Below are 26,690 nucleotides of genomic sequence, written 5' to 3' on the forward strand. Positions count from 1 at the left end.
GGAGTGTACAAATTTCAGCTGGTAGTCAAGGAGCAGCTGGGGGCAGAGCCTTTCACAATGGATGTCCATTTCCGGAAAATGTGTTCTTTGTAGCTTAATGGGGATCCAAAGAAGCTATTGGCTGTGTTTGCATTGTATTCTACTCTCTCGAAGGCTGGCTTTCAAGATCTAGTTTCTATAAATTGGAAACAGCAACAAATAACATCATTCCTGGTTAAAGGTGGTGAAGTAAGATGGTGGTCACACACATACTCATTAACCCATTGAAGAGGCTTAGTTTGTTGTGAGAATGCAGCCAGACTGAAGAACACAGGCCAAACTCTTCCAGGTTACCCATGTCCTTTAGATGGCATGTTGAGAACCAGATTTCAAAAAAGCTGGTTGAGTTATAGCAAAGAAATGGGAGTTTCTGGGACAAAGAGCTACATTTGATTTAATGTGTGTCCCTTCTTGGGGACAATTCTGACTTGTCCTCAAGGCTGTGTATCACCTCCCCCTCACCTTGGCCTGCTATTGACACCATGCTGCTCTATGCCCTCTTAATAATGGCTTATTAAATCCCAATTTTCTGGGTTCCTGCATCATATTAAGCCAACAAACCTGGTATATGAAGTGTATCACGTGAGATCCCCCAGCACGAAACCAGATCCTGGATCTGAGAGGTCTCTCTGATCTAATCCAGCCGGACTCCTCTCCTATTCTAAATGAAAGTGAATTCTCCATAAGTCATTTCTTATCGGTGCCGGCAGTCTACCACAAACAGCAGCAGTCTTGTTTGAAAACTTTCTAAAAGGTGATGACCTGTTGGTAATAGCTCTATTCAAGCTGCGTCTTTTTTTATTAGAAAAAGGATATCTGTTGCCTTGGCCAGGAAAACCCTGTGCCCTTTCCTATCAGCTATATAGCCTATTATGGTGACAACAATAACAGTCTTTTGCTTCAGAATACAAATAAACCTTGCTCTTATCTTCAAACAGAAGGCAGGAATGAAAAGTATAAAAGGCTTGCCAAAGGAGAAAAATGATTTCTTCTTGCCATATTTCCTGCTATGATTTCCTTGGAAGTTTCAGCCAAGATATGGTCTGCTTAGACGGTAGGGCTGAAACTGTTCCTACCCTCATTTTCTGTCCCTTACTCTTTTAAAATAGAACAACCAAATGCAGCTGCAGTGTGGATCCTGGGGATGATCGAAAGCAATAAAATAAAATCTCCCTCAATACATGCTGAGCTTGTGGTGACTCCAAGATTCTGCCCATGCTGTTGTTTTTTTGGCAACAACAGGGAAGTATTTTGCCATTGTCTTCAGGGATAGTCTTTTTCTTCCCAGTCTAGCCCAGAGTCCTGGGATTTCCTTTTGGTCTCCTATCCATATATTTAAACGGATCTGACCCTGCTTGACGCTCTCTTGGAGATCGCCCTGGGTTGACTAAGGGGCAGAAAGTAAGCCTTGATTTCTACAGGGTAAGATGTGGGGCCCACAGATGCCCTGGTGGTGCTTCACAAGCTCCCTGCCCCACCTGACTTTATTGTTTAAACCTAATTTTCCTTTGAAATTAAACTCCAAGCAAGAAAAAGTAGGGCAGTAGACAGTACACTGGGGGGCTAAATGAAGTGGTGGGGCTGTCATGGGGATGGGCAGCTCTTCTATCCTAGAAGGTTAGAATGCTTAGATCTGAATATAAACCACCTATTTCTGTGCAGCAAACATCCCAGTGCATTCCTTTTTAATAACAGTATTTCTGTCCTGAAAGCCACTGGATCCCAGCAAAGGATCTTCTAGGGAGGCTTATAAAACCGAGCAACCCCATGGTTAGGCTCCACCTGACCTCCTCAATTCCTTAGTAAGACCTTTAATTATAAGACAGGACGATTTCAGCCAGCACATGGTGGATAAATGTCCCCATGGTAACCTGAAAGGTTTTGTCGTTGCTTGGCTACCCAACCCTTGTTAGGCCATTTCCCCACTTGAAACACAGGACGAAGCCTTTGGCAATGAATCAGTCCAAGGCTTGTATTATCTTCTGGCATTTTAGGACCTTATTTACAACCTACCCTGCCTCCTTGTCTCCCCAACCTACGTTATCCTTTGTGACCGTTAAGCAGATTCTGGAGCTGGGCAGAGCAGGGATGAAATTCAAGTTCAAACAAGGAAAAAATAGAAGCTTTCCCTGTCTTATTTGGGGAGGAGAACAAGGCCCTTCAAATCAGCTTAGAGTCCTTTGCCTGCTTTTATGAGTCAGAAAACTCAAGAATTAAAACTGCTTGTAAAGCCTGCCCCCCCACCATCCACAGCTGTAAAATGGTTGCTGGAAGGATCCTGCATCCATGTAATTGCACCTTAAAAATGATTAGCACAGTATACTTATCATTTTGGGTTGCACTGATTCACAGTCTCAACATTCCCAAACATGCCCTTTCTTTGGGGATCTGTGATTAGCAACTGATGTGGACACTGAACTACATAATGACCGCCTGAAGCTACTATCCCTTTAAAAGAAAAAAAAAATCTTTTTAACAACAACAACAGATTTAAAATGAACCCCCTACCTTTAGGATAGCTGAATTTAAAAATCTATCTTTTTTTTTCCTTGTCCTGGACAAGTCCCTGCAGTTTTCTTGGCAAGATTTTGGAAGTGGTTTGCCATTGCCTGCTTCCTAAGGCTGAGAGAGAGGGACTGGCCCAAGGGCCCAGTTGGCTTTCATGCCTGAGGCGTTTGCCATTGCCTGCTTCCTAGGGCTGAGAGAGAAGGACTGGCCCAGTTGGCTTTCATGCCTGAGGCGGGACTAGAACTCTCATACCACGCCTGATTGGCTCTTGGGCTGAGAGAGAGGGACTGACCCAAGGTCACCCAGTTGGCTTTCATGCCTGAGGCGGGACTAAAACTCTCCTACCACGCCTGATTGGCTCTTGGACTGAGAGAGAGGGACTGGCCCAAGGTCACCCAGTTGGCTTTGTGCCTAAGTCAGGACTAGAACTCAGGGTCTCCTGGTTTCTAGCCTGCTACCTTAACCACTATACCAAACTGGCTATCTATCTACTTTGCAAATAATAACAGGTTGCTTATCTGAGAAAGGATAAATGAAGTTAAGAGTTTTACAACACCTGGGAAAAACACAGATTGCCAGCCCACAGGTGTTACTTGCCAACCAGGTTCATATATTGTCCTTAACCGGGCTTTGCTTAAGTATCATGTGGGACAATTCATTGTTGGCTGAATTTGCACAATGCATTAAGCCAAAACGAAACCACATAATGGCTTAGTATGACGTGTCAGCCCAGCCTATATACTGTACGAGTATAAAATAATGGTGAAGATCTATGTGGTCGCGAAGAGTCGAGGACAACTTGATGGCACATAATCAAACCCAATACTTTGGGCTTATCAAAAAGGGCACCACAGTTTGCTACAGCTTGGGTCACAATTGCCTTGAAAAGCCATTCTACATTGGCCTATGGATGTGCGTGTTTAACACAGCATTACAAGCCTCTTTGATCCCTGGTGTGCTATATGGAAAACTCCCAATTCAATTCTTGTTAACAAAATAAAGGGCCCCCAGTCTATTTCAAAGAGCAGAAGAATGGCAAATACATCTGCATGAGGGTATATAGGAAGAGGAAATGCTGTCCTAAACATTCTGTTGCAAAAATGACCTAGTATTTCCTTTTCCTTTGCCTGCTGACTGGTGTGTTTACCTCTGGTGTAACAGGCAGATTTGAGCTGGATTTGCTAGGTTATCTGGAGGGTACAGTTAAACCCTTTAACTATGAAATTCTCAAATGAAATAGGGGACCCCAAAAAAACTTACAGTAAAATCCCCCAAGTAGACACCTTTGATCTAGGTCAGCTTAGAGATGGAAATGGGCTGTCGCAAGAGTGAAAGCAAGGAGTTGTGATAAACTCTGAAATAAATCTATTTTTATTTTAAAAGCGACTTCAAAACAGGAAGTCAGTCCCTGAACCAGATGGACCAAAAGCCCGTTATCAGGCATTCCCAATTGCTGGGCCTGGCATAGCAGGATATATCAGCAGACTGGCATGTCCTTCGTGCCAAGCTATCGTCTTTGTCTGGATTGGTGCAAGCCCAGCTATTGTGGCTGGTCAACCCCAGTTTATGAACTTGTATGTTGCATAAACCCAATCAAGGTAGCCTGTTTAATAAACACATGTATGAATCCAGACTTCTAAAGGCAATGCAGAGTCAGAAATATTAGATCAGTGAAGTGTGCCCATGTATATATATCTTTTATTGTAAACCCCAATGAGTCCCCAATGGGGGAGATGGGGGGTAATATAAATTTAACTAATAAATAATAAAATAAACATATATAGAGAGAGAGGGAGGGAGGGAGAGAACATGCAAGCAGTTTATACAATACAAGTGGATAAGCTTTATTGGAACCCAACAGTGCCTCCTTCCAAGGATATATGGAGAACAAAAGTGCTGTCTGAGGCCCCTGAAAACCCCAGAGTCCCTTCTCCAAAATTTGCCAAGATATAAGCAGCACTTTATGTGACAGAGGGGCACCTAATTGCTCCCAACATGCCACTCCAAAAGGCCAGATTGAAAAAAAAAAAAGCTACATGCCTTTGAAATTAAAACACCGCCTTGTTGGCAGCAGGAATCATCCAGATTCCAAATTACAGCTGGCTTTCAGATATTTCTCCCCCGAAAAAGTACTCATTACTAACTCCACCACAAACAAACAAATAAATCTAAGGCTCTCGCTTGTAAAACAGTGGGGGGGTTTTACTCTTGTCCAGTGTACTCCTCCTCCTGACAGACCAAGTGTCTGATCAAGGCTTTAGGTCAGAAGATCACCATGTAATCCCTGTCTTCGGACGGCTATGTGCCCTTGCTAGTTCAGAGAAGGGGGTGGGGGCTGTGTGTGTATGTTGGGGGTGGGGGGAAGCAAGAGAGAAGAACATGGGTGGAACATGTTTCCTGCAATTTTCTCCGCCCCCCCCCCTCAAACCCCAGTGCCAGAACCCAGCTTTGAGGTTCTGTGATGAACTCTTAAACCACTTCGCTCCAAAGCAGAATGGCAACTTCCCTTTTCATCTAAGTAGGTGCAAATGCAACCTTCCTTGTGGATGCCTTCCAGATGTGCTGGTCTTACACTTCCCCAGGCTGTAAAGTTGTAATGCAACGCATACAGACAGCACCAGTTTGGAGAAGCTGATGCAGGTGCCTTCCCTTTCATTACTCCTCTCCTTGCATAACAGCCTTCAAAACACGACTCTGTTTAAATTGGCCAGGAAAATAATATATGCCTCCCGCTTCCTTTCCTCCCTGCCTTCATAATTGCTCCCCTTTGCACTTTATCCCTTCTTTCTGCTTTGTGGAACACAAACATCCCATTGCGCCAAAGACGTCCTGCCTTAACCGACACGATTCTTTTCCAAATAATCCCACCTGGGGTTTTATACTCCAACTGAATTTGGCTGTTATCCTGAGCTGTGGTTTTTTTTCAACCAGGGCTCGAAGTACGAACTGTAACTTCCTGAGGTCACAAAACACGCCAAATCTTAACCCAAAGGAATCGCATAAAGGGTTAGCGTGTTTTGTGGACTTTTATGCCAGTCGTCTTGTTTTGTAAAACTCCGATTCTTTTTTTTAAAAAAGCTGTTGCTGCTTTGCACCGATGCAGATGATTTCCCCATTCAATCCAGTACTATCTACCGTACTTCCAGCTAAACACCGCTCCTATCAGTTCTGCTTGCTCTACCCACTGAGCAACAATCTTTCCTCCCAGTTTCAAGGCCTTGTTCATACGTGTCGAGCTCATGCCCTGGGCCACCCCTTCATTTCTGGTGTTGTCTCTGAAGATACCCCCCGAGCCATCTTGAGCAAAAATCACTTCCAATATATTTGCATATACCATCAAGACTGGAATGTAAATCCTCCCAAGTTTGAACTAAGCAAGTCCTGGAAAGGGGAAAGATGCCAGTTTGTGCGTTACAGAACTTGAAATCCTCAGATCTGACTAGAAATAACCTGGCACTCAACTCCATCCAATTTCCTATTTCTGGGAATCCTGCAGGCAGCTTAGCAAAACCAGTCATTTTCTCTTGTTGCAACTGGTTTTCCCTATAGCCCTTACAAGCCTTGATCACGTTTTTCTGCGTATCAATCTACTTTGCCCTGAAGACGATCCAAGGCAATGGAGCAAAGCTCGTGGTTGCATCACAGACCACACCTCACTTCACTGGACCCATGAGGTCCTATGTTGATTTTGCAGGTATCCGTACTCAAGAATTTGATGCTGTGGGAAAGTTTAACCGTGTCATGCAAGCATCAGCTTCTGCAGACTAAAGCATTCACCTCTGAGGTGCCCTGGTACACTAATTTTTTGCTGCGGCACATGTAATAGGACATCTAAAAGGGGGGAACTGCAGGCCCAGAGGAAAATGAAAGGCAGAAATGCACAAGAAAGAAAAGGAAGAGGTGCTAATGTGTGTCCTAAAGAAGTTCATAGCTACTAAAAGCCAAATGCCAGGCTGATGTTTTTCCTCACTGGTTTGAGCTCATCGCCTCATGCAACCATTCAACCTTGGAAATTAAACAAATACCCTGGGCCCAGGATGGCAACATCTGGAAAGAGACAGTGGGCTAAGAAAACATCCCCCGCCCCCCCCCAAATGCACGACGGTGCCCAGCTGTGTCTTCTGCCAGTCTCTTCTCCCCCGACGTTAAGATGTTGGAAGACTTTTTAAAAATCAAATAGCCATTAAGAAAAGGCCCAGCAAATACAAGTGGAAATACGTCCTTCAAAATGACGGAGAGTTGAGAAAAAAGAGAAATGGTCACAGTTTCTTTTTTTTTGCTATCTGAACAAGTCAGGTTCTTTATGGACAACGGCATTAAAAACATAAAAAGTGGGGAAAAGGAGACATGTAATCATTTCATCTATATTTATATATATTATAAATATGCAGATTTATAGAATATACCAAGATCTTTGATTTGAGAACACTGTGGGTAAAGACAGATGTTTAAGTTACAGTATGAAATAATATAAAATACAGTACCCTGCTCTGAATCCACTGATGTGAATTAAGGCTTAACCAAAAGGCAATGAATGCAAATGGAAAGAAAACCAGGTCCAAATCTGAATCGGCAACTTAGACGTACGGATTGTTCTCTACCACTTTTTAAAACTGGGATGGGCTTTATTTGGAGCACAAAAATAAAAAGTCAATACTGAAATGGTTATTTGGAAACAAAACGTCCAGTCCAAACTTCATCTTGTTATCCTGTAACTTAAGGATAATAGTTACATCATTTAAAAAACCAAACAAGGCAGAGCACAGCACAAATTGCAAACGGTTGATCTAGCTCCTGGTAACTTCAAAGTTGGTCCGGCAAAGACCAGCAAGAACACAGGAATCCTACAGTTTCATTCCAAGCGTATTTGAAGAGAAACCATACACGGAATTGCTCTCCAAACTTCCCAACTCCAATTTTGTTTACCAGATGTTTTGCCCAGTGTTTAAAAAGATGGGGAAGAGAAGACAATGGTAGTGATAGGAAAAGATGGGAAGTTTACAAATGGGAGAGAACTTCTCTGCGTGCCCACGCATACACCCCCCCAATAAAATTCCACAAAAACTGGTGCAGATTCACTGCTTCCTCTAGAAGTACCCACCTTTTACACCTTCACATTACTAATAAAACCTGAATCCCAGCATAATACACCCAAGATTGAAACACCCCCACTTATACTTACAACAAGAACAAAACTGAGTCCCTCTCCCACCCACTGCCCCCACCCACTGATTTTTGGATTCCTATTTAGAGGGCAACCCCCCCTCTCCACTAACATAATCTAAAAACTAAGTTCAGAAGTGGGGGAAAGGTGGGTACAAGGAGAGAGCTAGAACACCCTGATGGCTTCCACTGAGGAAGCAAAGCAGCCGGGCATTCGATGCGGGCTAGAACGATTTGAAATCCATACAAAGAAGAATTCTAAACGCGATGAAGAGTCCCGGATATGGGTTTTCCTCCCCCCTCCCTCCAAATAGTTCTTTTTTTCCTAAAGTCACAGAAGTGGACAGGAGGGCTCCGATCCTCGTTTTCGTCCAAGGACAAGCCACCCCTCGTAGTTTCCTCCCTGCCAACTCTTGCATTGACGCGTCTTCGGAGGTCCCCCAGCTATCGCCAGGCCGATGTCAAGCTGCCTGTGTCTTCAAAATCGGCCCCGCGACGGGTGGGTGGCGCTCTAAATCCCTAGTGCGGACAAGCCCTCGCGCTCCCCGACCGCCTTCCTCAGACGTAGTTCTTCTTGTCGTACTCCCCGTTGGACACGGAAGCAGCGGGCCGCCGGGGAGCGGCATACTTGACCGGGAAAGGGGCGCCCTCGTCCTTCCAGGCAAAGGCGGTGCAGATGAGCGTGCCGCCCAGCAGGAGAAGCGCAGAGGCCGCCCAGCCTAGGTAAAGCGCCGCGCCCAGCTCGCGCTTCTTGGACGCCTCGACTTTGGGGTCGTAGAAGTTCCTGATGATGGTGTTGGCGAACCAGGAGGGGGGCACCAGCACCAGGAAGCCGCAGATCACGAAGAGGGCGCCCCCGACGACGGCGATCCAGTCCTTGATCTTGGCCCCGAGCAAGCAGGTGGTGCACTGCGCTCCGATCACCGTCACCAGCAGCGCCACCAGCCCCAGCAGCGCCCCGATGACCATCAGAGTCCGGCCGGCTTGGACCTGCGGGTTGAGCGCCAGGATGGAGTCGAAGACTTTGCATTGCATCTGTCCGGTGCTCTGCACCACGCAGGCCATCCACAGCCCCTCCCAGGTGGTCTGCGACACCACGAGGTGGCCCTCGATCAAAGCCGACACCTGCCACGTGGGCAGGGCGGCCACCAGGATCGCTCCGGCCCAGCCCAGCACGCACAGTGCCAAGCCCAGCAGCTGGACCGCTGCAGACGCCATCGGGGCTCCGAACGCGCAGGAGGAAAGAAAGAAAAAAAAAAGGGGGTGCTCTCTCGTCTGGCTGGCTTTCTCCTCGTCGGCCTCCTCTTTGGACCAGTCCGTGGGTGCCCCGCCGCGCTCCTCTCTCCGCCCGTCGGGGATCTCTCCTCCGCTCGCGCTTCACACGTTCTGCCTTCGCTGGTGCGCAAGGATGCCCGCGCTGACTTTATATAGGCGAGGTGCGCTGCCCAGCCGGGCGCTGTGCTCTCCCCGTCTAACGGGAGGAGAGAAACGCCCCCACCCGGCGCTGGCTTCTCCGCCGGCCAATGGGAAAAAAGGAACGGCCCCCCCGCAGCCAATCAGAAGGGCTGGAGACGGAGAAAGTAGCAATATCAAAAGGAATTATCAAAGAACACGGGCGAGTGACTCAGGGCGCGAGGCTGGGGCGCGGGCGGGGGCAGGAAAAAGTATCTGGGGCGGGGTGGGGGGGCTCCATCTGACACACCGCTAGCCATTCTTCCCCTTTTCGGGGCCTGCCAGCAGGGGCGAGGAGGTGAGGGATAGGGCGCACAGTACTTCCCAGATTGCAAAAAAGAATCGAGGAGCGGCCTCGGGCTTGGGGGGCGGGGGCGTCTGGCCAGAAAGGTGAGAGAAGCTTTGAACGCGGTCCCCTCGTGTGCAAAGTGGTTCAGGCAGGGCAGCGGGAAATGGGGACAGGATCTGTGCCTTGCACAACCTGGGCTGCTCCTGCCCCTGATGACCTTCAGAGAGAGAGAGAGAGAGAGAGAGAGAGAGATAACAGGCCAAAACCGGCTGATTGAATTTTACTTTTTCAATATTATTTTCTGGCAGATGGATTTTTAAGAGGGAAATTAAAAAAATCTGCAGCACCGACCTAGGAAAACCGATAGATAAATGGTAGTTCCATGGTGAAGGGGGGAAAAGAAACTGTAAAATAAAAATAAAATAAAATAAACCTAGGTATATCCTTTATTCTGAATGAGTGAGCTGCAAGTTTGTGTCTGTTGGAAAAAAAATGCCAAAAATGTTTCTTTCAATTCTGCTTTTTCCAGCCAGGCTTTTGAGGGAAGCTTTGTCAGCAGCCCCCTTTCTCAGAATGGAGGTTATTTTTAAAAAAATGATGTATAAGGTTTACAAATTGCCTCGCTCCGAGGTTCGAGGATTTTTGGATTCATAGGATTTCTACCTTTCCGGTGTGCAGGTTGTGGAATTAAAGTACATGAAGGCAGATTTCAGATTAATCCAATTAATGTTAGAGAAAACTGCCTAACTGTTGAGAGCAGCTGGACGGGGGTGGGGGGGGAAGGGGGGCTTCCCTTGGCTAGATGTGTCCAAGCAGAGTCTGGATAACTCTGTTTCCTGAGTAGTGGGATAGATTTGACAGCTTCAACGGACCTTCCAACTCTGTGATTTGAGGATTCTGTGCCCTTATTTGATTCAGTTGATGCTTATATCATCTGCCATGCCTCTTCAGAGTTCAGTTCAGTTTTGAACTATCTAGTATTTATCTACTGATATATTTTTTTACACTTTTGCACTGTCTCTCAGCCATTTATGGTAAGACACCCCCCCCGAAAACCAGAAATAAGAAAAACAACAATCAAAAACAATTAAAACCAACAATGAAATGCCTCTTTTGAACAGCTGTGTTTTGCAAGTTGTCCCAAAAAATTGGAATTGAGATGTGTACGGTTAAAATGAAAAATAGACTGAGGGTAGACCTTCAAAGTGAGCCAAATCTCTCCAAGTCTCAGATATGGGGGGAAGAGTAAATAAAGACTCTCATTCAGACATTATTATTATTGCACTTCATGCCCTTTTGACAAAAATACAATTATTATTATTATTGCATTTTTGTCAAAAGGGCATGAAGTGCAATTGACAATGTACTTTGGCACCCCCTCCCCTTAACCATACCTCGCTTCCCAACTACAGATCATTCTGCTGACTCAAATTGGGGAGAATAAAAGGATGTGGGGGGGCAGTTGCCAGGAATATTGGATTCTCTCAGGAGTATTAAAGGATAGCCAAGATGGGAAAATGTACTGTGGTGATAGTTTGTCCATTTCCTTGAAGAATGATAGTGATGGCTGAGCCAAAAGCGAGTTTCTTTTAAATCAGCTTGTCCAAAAAAACAGTATGTAGTAAATATTTATTATCCATCAAAGGGCCCTCTGTTACCCTTGTTATCTTAATTTGCAAGTGAGCTACACTATGGCCTAAAAAATGGGCAGCGACATTGTTTTAAGAACACCTAATTCCCTTTGGCTACGAAGGATTGGGAAGGGAATCAGGGGAGGCAAATCTTGCATTTGAGAAGTCTGGCTTTCTCTGTTCGTTAGGATAAAGCATTACATCTCTCTCAAGATGTATTAGTTTGTTTCAGGACAAGCCCACTCCCAATGAAGCTGCATTTCTTGTATCTAAGCTGCTTTAAACCCACTTGAGGCTCATGAAGGCCACTTTTGCTTACTAGCAATACAGTCCTAGAACAAGTACATTCCATTGAGTCTGTCGGTCATATTTCTTAAGTATATAAAAGGCAGCATCTCTGAACCAAGGAATGGTCTAAGCATTCCTTAGGAGAGCCAGTTTGGTGCAGGGGTTAAAGGTACCAGGCTAGAAACCGGGAGACCGTGAGTTCTAGTCCTGCCTTAGGCACAAAGCCAGCTGGGTGACCTTGGGCCAGTCATTCTCTCTCAGCCCTAGGAGGGAGACAATGGCAAACCACTTCCAAAATCTTGCCAAGAAAACTGCAGGGACTTGTCCAGGCTCTCTCCGAGAATCAGACACAATTGAACGGATTAAAACAAAACAAAAATTTCTTGATCCCAAACTGTTCTTTCTATTTCTATTCCCCAGCAGCATTATTCAATATCTTTTTTGCTTTAGTGGAAAGGCAAAGGGTCCTCTTCAGATGTTTAGCTGTGTGCTTGTAAATGACAAACCCTTTTCCCCCCTGGAATATTTTTGTAATCTGTGGGCCCATCTAGATGGTTTTGCAATGGCTTGCTTGTTTCAGCAGTCTGATTTATAAGGAAATCCTCCTTTTTCCCCCCAGCTTCAGTCTATCTTCAGCCATGGAGAATTAGGTTCCCCTGGTTGATCAAATCAAACCACCTGGAGGTCCTAATCTTTGCACTTAACCTTTCATCTTTGCAACCTTAAGCGAAGACAATCCCCTTGTCATTTTTGGCTGGTGAGGCTCATCAGGAAATTAGATAGGTGACTGTTACAGATGCTTGAACACTGGTCTACGCGATCAAGATGAAAATGGGCTCTATCTGGAGAGACATGTGATTCCTTCCAGATTTTGGGGTCTGGGACAGCTGCCAATTTTTTCTTCTGTTTTCACCAGACCTCCTAATCCCAGACCACCTTCTCTTCCTTTTGCTGCTTTGCCCCATTGTTTTGAAAGGATGGTGGTGTAATTAGTGGAAATGATCTTTCCTGGTGATGGCAATAAAATGTGTGCTTTGTCTTAGTCAAGACCCCTGATTTTTTTTGCTCAGGAGTGGGAGAAATGTAGGCTTGGCTCAGGGTGCTGATAGACAACGAAACTGGAGGCAGGGAAGCTGGCGTCCAGCAGCTGTCTGAGGTTTCTGGAAAGGAGGGGGACGTGTGACTGTGTCCTAGCCTGAAGAACAATAAAATAAATGCCATCCTGCTTCTCCTGCTTTTTTTCTAAGTTGCAAAGGAAATTCTCTCTAGCTTAAGGGCAGAGCATTAAGAGCCATAAAAAGAAGGGGGAGTAACAATAATAGAGTTGAACTCTCCTTTTTTCTTTTTTATCCTTCTCTTGGAGACTGCCTAAATAAGTCCCTGCAGTTTTCTTGGCAAGGTTTTTCAGAAGTGGTTTGCCCTTGCCTTCTTTCCTAGGGCTGAGAGAAAGTGACGGGCCCAAGGTCACCCAGCTAGCTTCGTGCCTAAGGTGGGACTAGAACTCACAGTCTCCTGGTTTCTAGCCCAGCGCCTTAACCACAACACCAAACTGGCTCTGAACTCTCCTTAGTCTCTTAGCCACAGCAAAAGATCTTCAGTTATGTTCATCTCTTCAATGAATTGGTGGTTTGCTTAACCATGGTTTGTGGAAGAATCTGCAGTTGACTGGTTTTGCCCGAGGTACTAACTCATACACCAGGATTTTAGAATTGGAATGGCTAGATTCACCCAACGTGCCGAACCAATTCTAGACACATCACATGATGCCATAGTGCAATATTTGAGCCAGATTGTTGGATCACCTTTAAGAATCAGTACATTAATTTATTAAGGGGGGGGGGAAATGCCTCAACAGCTGTTCTAGTGATAGAAGGTCCATACCATATATGAGATAATTGCATAGTTGTCAGTGCCTCTTCCCATCTCAAAATGAATGGTCCTCAGTCTCCTAGGGTGCACAGAGAGAAGACATGTAAGGTTTGATACCTGAGTTTGCTATATGCATGGCCTGAGTCTTGCAGTTGCTGGATTTCTTCCTGTTAACAGTCTTTCTAGTACATGTAGATCTTGATAGATCTTCATAAGTATCTGTTAGGCCTTCAAGGTAGTCCAGACAAGAAGCACAATTAATTCAATCTTTATTGTAAAGTTATATTAATAGAGTCTTGCAAGACTGAAAGATTCTATTAATATAATAGAATCCCCTCCTTTCCTTTTACCCTCTGGAAAACTAGGAAGGGTCCCTTCTGAAACGCTTCCCATACTTCCTCTCCTTCTGTGGACTGAGATACATCTGTTGTAGCCAGTCTGCAGCTCTTCCTCCTGTCCCCCAGGGTCATTCCCATATACCATTACAGTATCTGTAGATCTTGCTAGATCTTTATAATATCTGTAGATCATGATAGAGCTTGATGAGAATTGTTTTATTAAGAGTTGTGCCCTTGAATTCCTGCTTGTGAGACTTCTAGCTGACACATCAGTCTGAAAAGAGCTTCACACACACTCTGAGATGGAAGCAGCTCCATTCTTGTCTGATTGTAAGCAAGATTGAGCCTGAGATGACAGACAGCACCACAAAATCCATGGATTCTCAATTACCCTGGGAAGACCAAAAAACATACTGGAAGAAGGCAATGGGAAACCAGTATTGCTGCCAAGAAAAGTACATGGATGTAGTTGAGGGATGTTTAATTAAAAAAAAACTTTATGGGTGAATCAGTTTGGGTGAAAACCTGACATGTGGCCCAGAAAACATGGTTTTAGGAAACATCTGGTCATATCCTTTGGTGTGCAATTTGAAGCATGGGACTCCTGATTTCCCTTGCCAATTCATGCAATGTGCTCAGTTTGTCAGGCCTAAAAAGGAAATGCTCCAGGAGGGTGCACATTTTGACCACAAAAGCTTCATCTGTGCGCAGAGGGAAGTGATGCAGTGTATGTGAATGGTACATGGGAAGAACGATAAACAAGTGGTGTAGAAAGAGGATCATAAGGATTTTGTTGTCACTGACTTCTTTAGGAACGGTGTTTGTCAACACTTGTAAATCTCAGATTATCTAAAGGTCTACCATCTAAGTACTAACCAGCTCTGGTCCTGATCTTCTTCAGACCAGCCAAGGTCATACTGACACCTATCTAGGACTCATCATCTCTGTTGGCTAGCAAACGTGTGGTTTGGCTGGGCTCGAATTCCCAGCATCCTCAGGGACAAGGAAGTTGTCATTTATCAACATCTGGAAGCCCACAGGTTCTCTACTTCTGCTTGTCCCATTCCTTGCCCCAGACAAATCCCAAACCATTTTGTAAGCAGTGGAATCATTTCAGCTACAGGAAGCTGCAAGATCGAGGGCTGATGGCTAAGGAAGGAAGCACAAAGGTGTACAGTATGATTTGGCCTCTTGCAGAAATTTGTCAGATGGGACGAGTCATTATTTCATGACAAAGCCTTGCTGTTCTGTCTTTAGTCTGAACACTGGACATGCTTGTGATTCAAATGAGTCACAGAATAGGTCTATGACAGTCAGTCTTCTATGTCCCATATTATGATCTTGCATAATGTACACGCTTAAAACAACACACAGCAGGCAAAGGCAGAATTGGGTTTACATTCCTATATTTTCAGTTCTGTCTTTCTGTGTACCTGTTCTACATTTTCAGTTGCCGGAATAGATTATCTAGCAGACCTGGGCTTGCTTTCCAAAAAGGAGACATGCCTTTTCTGCTGTGGTGCCTGCCCTCTGGAACATCCTTCCTCCTGAGATTAGGATGGTCCCAACCCTTTTGGCTTTTCAGAAGGCCTTGAAGACCTGGCTTTGTGCCCAGGCCTGGGGCCCTGAGTGTGTGAAGGGCCCCATTTCCTGGTTGTGCTGACACCAGTGGCTTTTAAGCTCTCTTGGCTGTATTAATATTTATATTTAATTTTTTGGTATTGTTTTTATCGTTGATTGTTTTTATTATTGTTAGCCACCCAGAGTCACTGGTTTGAGATGGGTGGCTATATAAATTTAATAAAGAGAGAGAGAGAGAAGTTATCTTCAAGGCTATGTTATCTTCAGGGCAACCAATGACCAAACAGGTTCAAAGCCAAGTTATAAGCAGGAAAAGTTTTCTTTTTTCTCCCTCACTGAGAAATAAGGTGCACATTATAAAGTATGGTTGGTAAGCAACAGTTCTCAAGTATCCTAAAACCTAGCATGGTCCAGTGTGTCATGAAGAATGGATGATATGATAGAATATATTGAATTCTTTCTCAAACCAACCCCCCCCACCATCCCTATTAAGCTTTAAACTAAATATATTTGCTTAACACAGTACACCTAATTGACAAAACTATAAACAATAAGGAGTACATCAAGTCAATACAGATCAAATTAAGATATACTGTAATTCTATAGATAAGAAAACCCAGATTTTGGAAAACACTTCTCGGAGTTATTCTTTTTAAGGCCATATGTCACGTCCACCAAAACAAATGAGGAAGAAGCGTCATGTCACCACAAGGTCTCACGTTGCTCAATTTTGTAACTTCTAAAAATAGGGATCTGGTATCAAAAGTACCTCCTTCTCCAGCGTTGTCCGTTTCTTAAAAGTCCTTACTTGTGAAATATAGGAGGAAAAGTCTAAATGAATTCAAAGCTGCTGACTCTGTTTCATAATTAATCAGAGCCTTTAAAGTATTCTTCTCTAAGTTCATGTAATACATGTTCTTCCATAGAACTCAAGATAACCCTTCATGAACAACATTAAATTACATTAAATTGCCATTCATTACAAAAGGGAAGCATATTCCATTGGAGTATGAGTATTTATCTGCAAACGTTTTCTTTTAAGGGGGGAAGAGAGCAAAACAGAGGAGGACAAACTCCTTCTGATTTCAAGGTTATGGGATATCCATGGATTATGTTCTCGGCCTCGTTAACACCTGCTCCTTAAGAGCTTTTAAATATCCTTCGGTTTTGATTGTGGAAATGAAACAACCGCTTTACAAGCAAGCTTCCCTTGTGGCTGCTGAAATCTCATTTCTAAAGGAAGCATGTTGGTTTCTCCTCCTCCAAAATAATGTATAGCTCATTTATAGCTCATTTATTTATTTAATTTATATTGCTGCCATCTCAGACTAGTGACTCTGGGCGGCAATATCACTTACTAGGTTCACAGATTGTGCTGAGCCCTAATGCGATTGGTTTGGTGTGGCGTGGTTTAGGGCCGACATCTAGCAACCATCAGAACTTTTGCAGCCCAAATGGGGTATCCTTAGGCTCTACGAAGCTAGCTAATGGTGGTTAATTTAATAATAATGGCTTATTTTAACAAACCACAGGTTGAAGCTAAGTATAAACTCAGCTATTATACCTTGTTTACTGCAATGGATATTTGTACCTCGGATGGATCTATGTATGGAACTATATAAATGTTCTAGAGTAGGCATTCTAGTGCCTTCTGGATCAATTAGACTACAGTTCCCATAATCCCCCCAAGTCATGCTGGCTCATTTTATGGGAGCTGAAGTCCAAAACTCCAAAGGGTGCTAGGGCTAAGCATACCTTGTTTGTCACAAAATGCCAGAATTCCAGGCTATTCTGCTTTGGCCAGCTGGTTGTGTCCAGTTCTATCTACTCCTGTTGTTTATTTACTGTGTTCAGGTTTGATGCTGTGTTTTAAAACTGACATGAACAAACAGGACAATATCCAGAGAAAATGGCCTATAATGATTACCTGTGGTGGGCCAAATTCAAAAGCTACATCTAAAGAAATGGCGGGCAGGTATAATGGTGTGTGGGAATGACCTTGGGAGACAGGAGGAAGAGCTGAAACCTGAACAACTAAAAGGTATCTCAGTCCACAGAAGAAGAGGAGGCATGGGAAGTGATTCAGAAGGGACCCTCCCTAGTTTTCCGGAGAGTAAAAGGAGAGGAGGGGAGAAAGACTTTCAGTCTTGCAAGATTCTATTAATATAACCTTACAATAAAGGTAGAGCTAATACTCCTGGTTGTGCTTCATCTGAACGATCTGGAAAGGCTAACAGCAGGACATCCATTGCCAACTTAAGCCACTTCATTTAATGAATAAGCCCAGCTAAGTTCACATTGCACGGTCAGTCCTTAAACCATGCTTTACAAAGTACAGTGTTGGGGTTTACACAGTGTGCTAAGCTAAAACCAAACAGACACATGAAAATTTAGCAAGTAGTATAAACCTCCATATTAATCTCTCTCTCTCAATATAGATATAAAGTATAGGCATATATAGCATCACCTACGTAAGTGGAGCAGGTTTGAAAAAGTAATGCCCTAAGCAGCTTGCAATCAGAAGAAACAAAATGATACAGGAGAGAGACTGTAACAGAAGCAGAGGTAAAACCCAAGTCTCATATTTATTTTTGTTTGTCCAGGTTTGCTTTTCCGTCAAGGAAGGGATCCTAAGGTATGGAGATAAAATTTAACCTAAAAGACTACCCACTGAAGAAGATTCAGCTTGTGTTGCCAGTCCAGGGAAGCAGTAAAAAATGTCTATAAGTAGCATATGAATAGAATAAACATCCTATGACCTTCAGCACCACTTATCTAAACACTATTGTATTAAGAATCTGGTGGCAGAGATTAAAAGAAAATAGTCTAAACAGACATATTTTCAGAAATTAGATTAGAATTTATCTGCATACAGCCACACGGGTCCAACCTATTTTTTTTTCCAGCTTGCCCAATTTCCCAAAGGAATAGGTGACGCTGAGAAATAATAAATGCTTTCAATCCTTTGAGAAACTCTCTTGCTCAGGGCTTATGTATGAAAATGAGCAAAGGGTGCTCTTGGATTAACATCAAGTAGAAGCTACATGCAGAGATCTTCTTAAATTCATGTTGTTCCATGGGCAGGGGAACTTTATTAGGAGCAACCAGCGTTATATAAAATGGTGTGCGAGCTTTTAAATTCTCTGGAAATCTTTCTGAAGGAAGATGTTGGCGGGGGGGGGGGGGAAGAATGAGAGAGATAAGGAAGAAGCAGAAAGAAGTTCAAACATTAGGAAAGGCATTTCAGTGTTCAGTTCTGCAGATGAAAGTCATCCCAGTTTGGTAGCTGTGCAGCTGAAAGCTGTGTGAGTGTTGAGTGATCTTTGTGTCATATTGATCAATTTGGCCTTGCGTGGTTTCCTTATTTGGTGGGAGAATGAAAAAAAAATCAAGGTTTGAACCTGTAAAGGGGGAGGAACGTAGTTCTTAAAGCAATCTAGTAGAGATTAAGGATGGCCGATAACCGACACCAGGGGTGTCCTCAGCGTGTGGTCAAAAAAGTCAAGATGACAGCTGCAATCGTGCGAAAGAAGCTGTTTTTTCTCTGTGTTGCACATGAACAGGTGACACACCTAAGAAACAAGCAGAGCTTCAATTGCATTCTCATGGCCTTCCTCTTGACTTTTTTGACCACACTCTGAAGACACCCTTGACCTACACTGAACACTGAATGGGACAGGAAAACTATATCTGATAGGAAATAAGAGGGAAAGAGGAATGGAATGGGGTGTCCTGGAATGGAATGGGGTGTCCTGGAAGAAGGCATTTCTGGCTGCTGAAGGTTGTGAATATCAGCTCATTACTTCCACTTAATACCACCAGCATCACTATACAGTGGCATCTGTCCTGTACCTTTGGTCCCCTACCTCTGAGCCATCCACAATTCTCAGCCTTCTTTGCTGTGCAAAATAAATCTCTCCCACCTTGACTTTCCTTTGAGTCCCTTCTCAAACTTTAAATGTTCAGATCTTCCTGAAAATTTAAACAATCACATTTCCTCTTTCCCTTTCGCTAATGCCTCTTGTTCTGCTCATTCCCTAGTACCTGTACTAGGGATTAGATTAGACTGTAATCCTCTTCAGATAGAAATCTGTCAGTTTGCTTTTTGGAAAGCAGCGGTACCTAGATGGTTTCTTTCTAACTGTGCATGTGCAATGGCACATACACACCCCATGGTCACATGAGCCACTTTGGTCTAGTGGTTAAGGCAACGGGCTAGAAACCGGGAGATGGTGAGTTCTAGTCCCGCCTTAATCATGAAAGCCGGCCGGGTGACCTTGGGCCAGTCACTCCCTCTGCCCAACCCACCTCACAGGGTTGTTTTTGTGGGGAAAATAGGAGGAGGAAGGAATATTAGGGATGTTCACCGCCTTGAGTTATTTATAAAAATAATAAAGGCAGGATAGAAAATGAATGAATGAATGAATGAATGAATGAATTAATAAATAAATAAAGTAGCTTTCTCCAACCTGATGATCTCAGGCATTTAGATTTAAATAATTGGATATTTAGATTGTATGATTTTATGTAATCACAGCCACTCTGGGGCTAAGGCCCTGCTGAGATTGGGGATTATGAGAGTTGTAGTCCAACAGATCTGAAAGGGCATCCAGTAAGGAAGCTTAAACTGGGGTGTAAACTTAGAAAAGGCTCTGTTCACACAACACTTTTCACCCAGTTATTGTGGCAACCACTCCCTTCTTGAATTCTACGATGCGGTGTTTCAGGCGAACCCAGAAAAGGGGTGAACTCAGTAACCGCGCTAAACCTGCTATGCAAAATGGAGCACTGAATTGCAAAACTTAATCTGAATTGCGAAACTTTCTATTTAATTTAAACCTTTCGCTGCCAAAATTGAAGAAAATTTAATGGCGCTGAGATTAAAGAAAAAATAATAATGAAATCTGGGAGGACGCCAGATGCCTGGGAACACCCAGTCTTAACTCATCCGTGAATTCTATTTCCAAGATTAAACCCTCCTGCTTATTTCAGCCCCTCCCCTGATTTGCAAAGGAAAGCCGGGAATCAGCTCTGAAGCATCTTAAGGGAAGAGGACCACAGCAAGGACGCCGCTCTGGGACTCACTTTCGATAGCCCGCCCATTCATTCCAATCGCCAAAAGGCCCGGCGGGGAGCATCGAGACGAGAGCGCTAGAAGGGCCGCGGGAGATGTGGGATAGAGGTGGGGTTGGGAAAGGGAATCCTTCGCCTGCTTCCGCATTTCTGGGCCCGGCGGCCGAGCCGACGGAGCGAGGGCTCGGGGGAAGGTAAGGGATGCTCGCCCCTCCCGGGCGTGAGCGAGGGGCGCTTTTGCCGTCAATGCACGAGCGTCTGGCAGGAGCAACGCTGGCCGGGGTGCAAAAAACAACGCTGGCCGTCCCGGGCATGGTGTGGGTGTGGGAGGGTGTGTGGGTGTGTCAGTGTCAGATATTGGGGGGTGGGCGAGCAAGAATGCAAAGGGGGAGCTTGCAGCAGACCTCTTCGTTTGCATTGCGCATCCCCTGAGACTGCTTCGCCGTCCGGTCTTCGCCAAAGAGAGGAATCACTCTTACTGTTTATTTATTTATTTATTTCAATTAGTGAGGGTTTTTCATCAACATGTAATGGGGCGGGTCTTTATCTCTAGGGACAAAATATGCAGAAGATCGTTTGATTTTTGCATCCCCTGAGAACACTTGTCCTTCCCCTCTTTGCCAAGGAGAGGAATTTTATTTATTTATTTATTTAAATTAGAAAGGGTTTCCAGCAAAATATAATGGGGTGGGTCTCTATTTTTATTTTATTATTTATTTATTTATTTAAATTAGTAAAGGGTTTCGGCAAAATATAATAGGGCAGGTTTCTCCCTCTAAGGACAAAGTCTGCAGAAAAGCTCTTAGTTTATTTTTGCATCCTCGGAGAGCACTTGACCTTCTCATCTTTCCCAAAGAGAGGAATAATTCTTACTATTTATTTATTTAAATTAGTAAGGGTTTTCATCAAAATATAACGGGACGGGTCTCTGTCTCAAAGGAGAAAATATGCAGAAGACCTATTCTTTTCCTTCTTCTAAGCATGCTTTCCTTTGCATTTCTTGAGAGGTGTGCTTTTTTATATTATTATTATTATTATTATTATTATTTGATCATAGCATTTCCCCAGTCTTTATTTCAAAAGGTAAAGCATGGTCCCCAACAATGAATGTCCCAGAAGTCTTTCTGGGTGAAGCTACAAATGTTAAGACCAGCTAAAATGATTTGTTAGGGATATACCAGTCACTTAAAATCTGGTTTTGATTTGTAATGTCATTTGGTGTTCGGTTTTGATAAAGCAGCATGGATTTGAATAGAAAGTCCAAACTGTTGAACTGTACTGACTGGATTGGCAGTGCCGTTTTTCACAAGTGCTGAAGTAGTTTAAATTGGTTTGGAGGCCCTGGGTTTGCTTACAGTAATTGGAATCCATTTGCTGGTTGGATTAGAAAATCTGATTTGGTGAATTAATCTGATTGTTTTCAGAGAAATCACTGAGTTCAGTTATCTGCTTATCCCTGCTCTTACTGTGTGTTTAGGTAATTGCAGCCTTCATGTGACATCTGCTCATATTGGCTTAGTTTTTATGCTAGTGTAAGACAACAATGGTGTTCCCTGTAGTAGCATACGGCTGCGAGAGCTGGACCATAAGGAAGGCTGAGCGAAGGAAGATCGATGCTTTTGAACTGTGGTGTTGGGGGAAAATTCTGAGAGTGCCTTGGACTGCAAGAAGATCAAACCAGTCCATACTCCAGGAAATAAAGCCAGACTGCTCACTTGAGGGAACGATATTCAAGGCAAAACTGAAATACTTGGGCCACATAATGAGAAGACAGGGCACCCTGGGGAAGATGCTGATGCTGGGGAGAGTGGAGGGCAAAAGGAAGAGGGGCCGACCAAGGGCAAGATGGATGGATGACATTCTAGAGGTGACGGACTCGTCCCTGGGGGAGCTGGGGGTGTTGACCGACAGGAAGCTCTGGTGTGGGCTGGTCCATGAAGTCACAAAGAGTCGGAAGCGACTGAACGCATAAACAGCAAAAGCCAACATTATGAAGAATTCTGCCTTAATGTCAACATGCTGCTTGGCTGCCCCTAATACTGGAAGTATCTACTGCATAAAGCACCTTTCTAGGTTTCCAAACAAATCACAAACTAGAAGCTTAAAGCAAGCCAGGTGTCAGGCCCAGCCCAAGAACGACGAAGAATCGATCCAGCCAAACTTCAGTTCTTTATTTGCCAGCACCGTATAGACAGAATCTTGCCAGACTAAAGCTGCTCTACCTAACCTCAGGGGAAATAACCTGGGAGGGCTCTAGGGCGGGGCTAGTCTGAACCTCTTGGTCTTCCCACAGTCGCTTCCTGGACTGTGTTTTCTCTCATCTTGTCCTCCTCCTTGGAATGTGCTCCCTCCATCCTAAGAGCCAGCAGCATTAATGAAACCCACCACACCATGGTTTTGATTCTGGCCTCTTAAAAGAGAGCCAGTTGGAAAATCCATAATTTGCTGAACTCGTCCATCTGACATGAAAAGCCAAATGGAGGCACTTAAGTGTGGGTCAATTAGAATTCTGGGTTAAGCAGAGTTACTGCTTATTACCAAATTGCTTTTTACGTATGGCTATCCAGCTAGCTGTTCTGACTTTCTGAATCTTGTTCCTCTCCTCTCCCCTTTGCTTTTGCTCATCAGCTCCCAATCTGTGCTTGGCTTTGCAATTCCCAAAGCATTTTAGGAATGCCACATCCATTCAGGACTTCCTGCTTCCATCCCCACCCACAGCATCGGGTTATAAGCTGTGGGATATGCAGCCTTTAAACGTTCTTTGACTCCTTGCCAAAGAAGTGATTATTTGATTTCTGCAGAGGTCATTGTCACTATCTGAGAAATAATTTTAAATCAGAGTCTAAAAGTTACTTGTGTCTTGCATCCAATTGTGTCTCCCTTCCAGTGCCTGTAAAATGTCTGGTTTGGATATTAAAATGAATAAAGCTGTTGAATTCAGACATCCAGGTTTCGAAAGCATCAGGCACCGTGAGGATGGTTGTCTGTTGTTAAATCACTTCATAATTACAAATGCTTCAAGAGGTATAAGCCATTGTATAATAACTGTGTCTCCTGCAATAATGGGCACCATTTTCTTAAGTCTATTTACTAAACTCTGAAGGCACATTAATAAAATGGGAAGTTGGTTCAAATGTATGTCTCGCTACACGGAGGGCGTCTTCTATAGCAGAGACAAGAATCCGTTGTTGCTGAACAACAAATCTCATTAGAGTAGTTGCAGCTGATGCGGTAAGAAATGCTGGGAATTATAGTTCAGTAGCGTCTGGAAGGCAATGGGCTCTCCGCCCTGTGCAAGAACATTCATGGGAAACGTTTCAACTGAGTACAACAAAATTCTTGCACAATCCATTGTGCAAAGAGGAGTGTGAGTCCTGTTATACAACCTACAGTGTTGCACATTCTTAAGGAGGTGTTGGCGGAAGGGCGTTAGCAGCTAGTACCAGTCTGCTCAGCCAAATACGGTATTTTTAACTGCTATTAGCCACCCAGAGTCATGATTTTGAGATGGGCAGCCATATACATTCATTGAAATAATAATTTTCAAAGATTCAGTAGCTGTAATTTTTCTGCCTTAAGCCTCGTGGCTGGCGCAGTTGGTTTCCAAAATTTTCTTTTGACTGCAGACTTACCTGCAATGTAATTTCAGTTTCCTGACTTTAGGCTTAACAACAAGTAAGGGACAACTAAGGAGTTGGATCATAATGTATTGTGGAAAAGATGGGTTAGCAGGACTAGAAAAAAAAATGAGGCTGAAATAACCTTGGTTTATTATGACATGGATGTTTGCTTTCTCCTAGGTCCACAAGCCATTTGGCAGGCATCTTTTATATCCCATGAACTTGAAAACTTCATATAATATTTCATTTTGTTGTGGTCTGGGAGGGAAATCCTCAGATGCCAGCTGGTATATTTACTTTTTGTATCCTGGAGTTACAAAGGAAATGAATTGGCTTCCTTCCTGCCTCTTCTGCAGGAGGCCCCATCTCATACTGGGATTCTGGCATGACGACATCTTCCACAATGTTCACGTTGGGTTGGGTTGAATAGGACAGTCTGAACTTGATCTCTTGGAGTCTAATGCTTAGAAGGCTGTTCTCCCCAAAACCGGAAGTGTCTTGGTACAGGAAATGTAGTTCAGGAGTCATCTTTGAAGAGCAGTGACTGGTCAAGTTATATAATGGCGAAATATGTCCTTTGACTTTCCCAGCTCAAAAAAAGTTATCCTTAGTCTCCAGAAATTGCTGGGCCTTTGCAGTTGGTCCTGGAAATAAAATAAACCACTCTTCCTATCTGATTCTCTCAATTAGCTGGTACAGTAATCAGGTTCCCAGAAGCTGGCCTGCTTGTTTTTATGTCCTTGTGGATTGATCTATTCTGCATACTAGGTTTAATGTTGTTCTTTTGAGATGCTAGCAGAGCTGCTTCAGCAAAGATGAATTAAAAATAAGGACTTTGTTGAGCTGAACTCCTGGTGACATGGATGGCCAGTCATGGCCACACAATTGAAGCCCTGCCTGTTTTTTTATGCCTGTCATATGTGCAGTGCACCTAAAAAAGAGGTGGGCTTTTCACTGTATGGTTGCAACCAACGTCCTGCCTTTTTTGACCTCTCCCTTGCATCAGGCCTAATCCTAGCTTGCTTTTAATGGAAGGGTGGTTAGACAATCCAGTGTGTGCAGAAGAGACTAGATTTCCTGGATTGTTCTTCAAACTTCCCCCATTGCCCCAGTGTTTATGTTAAGTTACTGTAGCCTAAGTTGGCTTATTTCTAGCTACAATACAGATAGGTAATTATTCACAGTATTACTTATGCATTCATGAAATGTTTGCAGCACTTCGTTAGCACGAGGGGATACGTAGCTGGAAGATTGTTCTGAGCCACAATTGGATTTTAGCATCAAGAAATGAGAAATTAGCTAGTGTGTGTTGGTTTCAGTAGGTGCTAGTTGAACTTGAAATAGTTGTAGTGCCTACAGAGCTGTATGAGTGATGTTTGAAATTTTCCCATGTCACTTTAAGATTGGGCTTAATCTGTTGCGTTAATCTGTATTGTGGTTTCTGCACCTTCTACGTTGAACAGATCCAGCAGTTACGGTTGGAAGGTGTGGTTTATGGTTGAGTAAGATGTGCAAATCCAGTCAATTGTGGTTTATTGAACAAACCATGAGTAAGCAAACCATGAGTTAACATGTGTGAGCCAGTGATTTCCCTATCATTTATTCCCCTTGTTTTGTTCATGTATTCCTTTATCGGATAAAGAGTACTCCAGAATTCAGGAGCTTGCATGCTGTTTGTTAGAGTTAGCATACTGCCTAAAGAAGGATTTTGGAACTTTTTGGTTAATTATGGCAGCCAATTTGGCTTTAAAAGTCACACCCTCAGCCATAGAGGGTGAGGAATTTCAGCCAGGTAAGCAAATGAATATGGGGGCATAATGGATTGTTCTTTCCATTCTTAATAGATATTGATTAGGTAGCCAGAGAAAGTTAAAAAGAGCTATAATTCTCTTGCTAGCCTTTTTTGACCAAAAAAATTCCCTGGATTAAATTATGAATACTATACTGACAGCATGGATTATGTTAGCTGCAGGATAACAACCCTACATCTAACAAAGACGGGTGTCAGAAATTTTGGAGGCAAAAGGCTACAGGTTGGCTGCAAGTCAGGCCTTAAGCAAAGCTGATTTGACTATCCAGCTGACCTGCAGGAAAAATATCTGGGAATTAATCCAAAGGCTACTGAAAGCTCTGTTTGTTCAGCTGCAGTGCTTTGCTGTGTGTGTGTATATGGTGGGGAGGTGGTCAGGAATAGACAACAATTGAAAATGTGTTGAGACTAAAGTAGTTGTCCTAATCAATCAAAAGATGTAGAATGAGTCTGAAAAATAATCTCCATTTAATTGCTTGTTTAATTTTAAAGGAAACAAATGCTTTGTGACAAAGCGTTTGTTGCAAAACAGAAGTGTCTGATACAAAAAGAATGATTTGTGTCAAAGTAGAGTTGCACTATTGGTCTGCTTATCTTTAAAAGAGCCAGTTTGGTCTAGTGGTTAAGGTGCTGGGCTAGAAACCAGGAGGCTGTGAGTTCTAGTTCCGCCTTAGGCATGAAAGCTGGCTGGGTGACCTTGGGCCAGTCCCTCTCTCTCAGCCCAACCCACCTCACAGGGTTGCTGTTGTGGGGAAAATAGGAGGAGGAAGGAGTACTAGCTATGTTCGCCGCCTTGAGTTATTTATAAAAATAATAAAGGCGGGATAAAAATTTAAATAAATAAAATAAAAATGAGGATTAAGCTGTGCCACTTTAAAAGATACCCCTTTCCTTTGCAGTGTGGTGTTTTTCAACACTTACCAGTTGTATTTGTGGTTGCAATAATAATAATGAAGAAAGTAGAAAATGTGGTGGCTTGGATGAAGTTGCATAACAAGGTGGCTTGGATGACAGTGTAGAAAGAGATTT

General features: G+C 43.7%; 3 protein-coding genes across 3 annotated transcripts in view; 1 reads left to right on the forward strand and 2 right to left on the reverse strand.

Moving 5' to 3' along the window:
* Window positions 1-26,690, reverse strand: part of LOC134505632 (protein HIRA) — a 121,959-nt gene that overhangs the window by 81,253 nt on the left and 14,016 nt on the right. The window lies entirely within an intron of this gene.
* CLDN5 (claudin 5) lies at window positions 6,895-9,167 on the reverse strand. Its single transcript, XM_063315594.1, has one exon. It carries the CDS (start codon window positions 8,926-8,928, stop codon window positions 8,269-8,271), a length of 660 nt encoding a protein of 219 aa, XP_063171664.1. The 5' UTR covers window positions 8,929-9,167; the 3' UTR covers window positions 6,895-8,268.
* LOC134505635 (septin-2) overlaps window positions 20,403-26,690 on the forward strand; it is a 44,913-nt gene continuing 38,625 nt past the window's right edge. The window contains exon 1 of the mRNA XM_063315457.1: window positions 20,403-20,425. The gene's annotated coding sequence lies outside the window, so the exon portion shown is untranslated. The remainder of the gene's footprint in view (window positions 20,426-26,690) is intronic.

This window comes from Candoia aspera, chromosome 15 (assembly GCF_035149785.1).
Source record: "Candoia aspera isolate rCanAsp1 chromosome 15, rCanAsp1.hap2, whole genome shotgun sequence".
Classification (NCBI taxonomy): Eukaryota; Metazoa; Chordata; class Lepidosauria; order Squamata; family Boidae; genus Candoia; species Candoia aspera.

Excerpts from the sequence above, each read along its gene's own strand:
- CLDN5 (XM_063315594.1), bottom strand. The coding sequence starts at position 8,928 with ATGGCGTCTGCAGCGGTCCAGCTGCTGGGCTTGGCACTGTGCGTGCTG.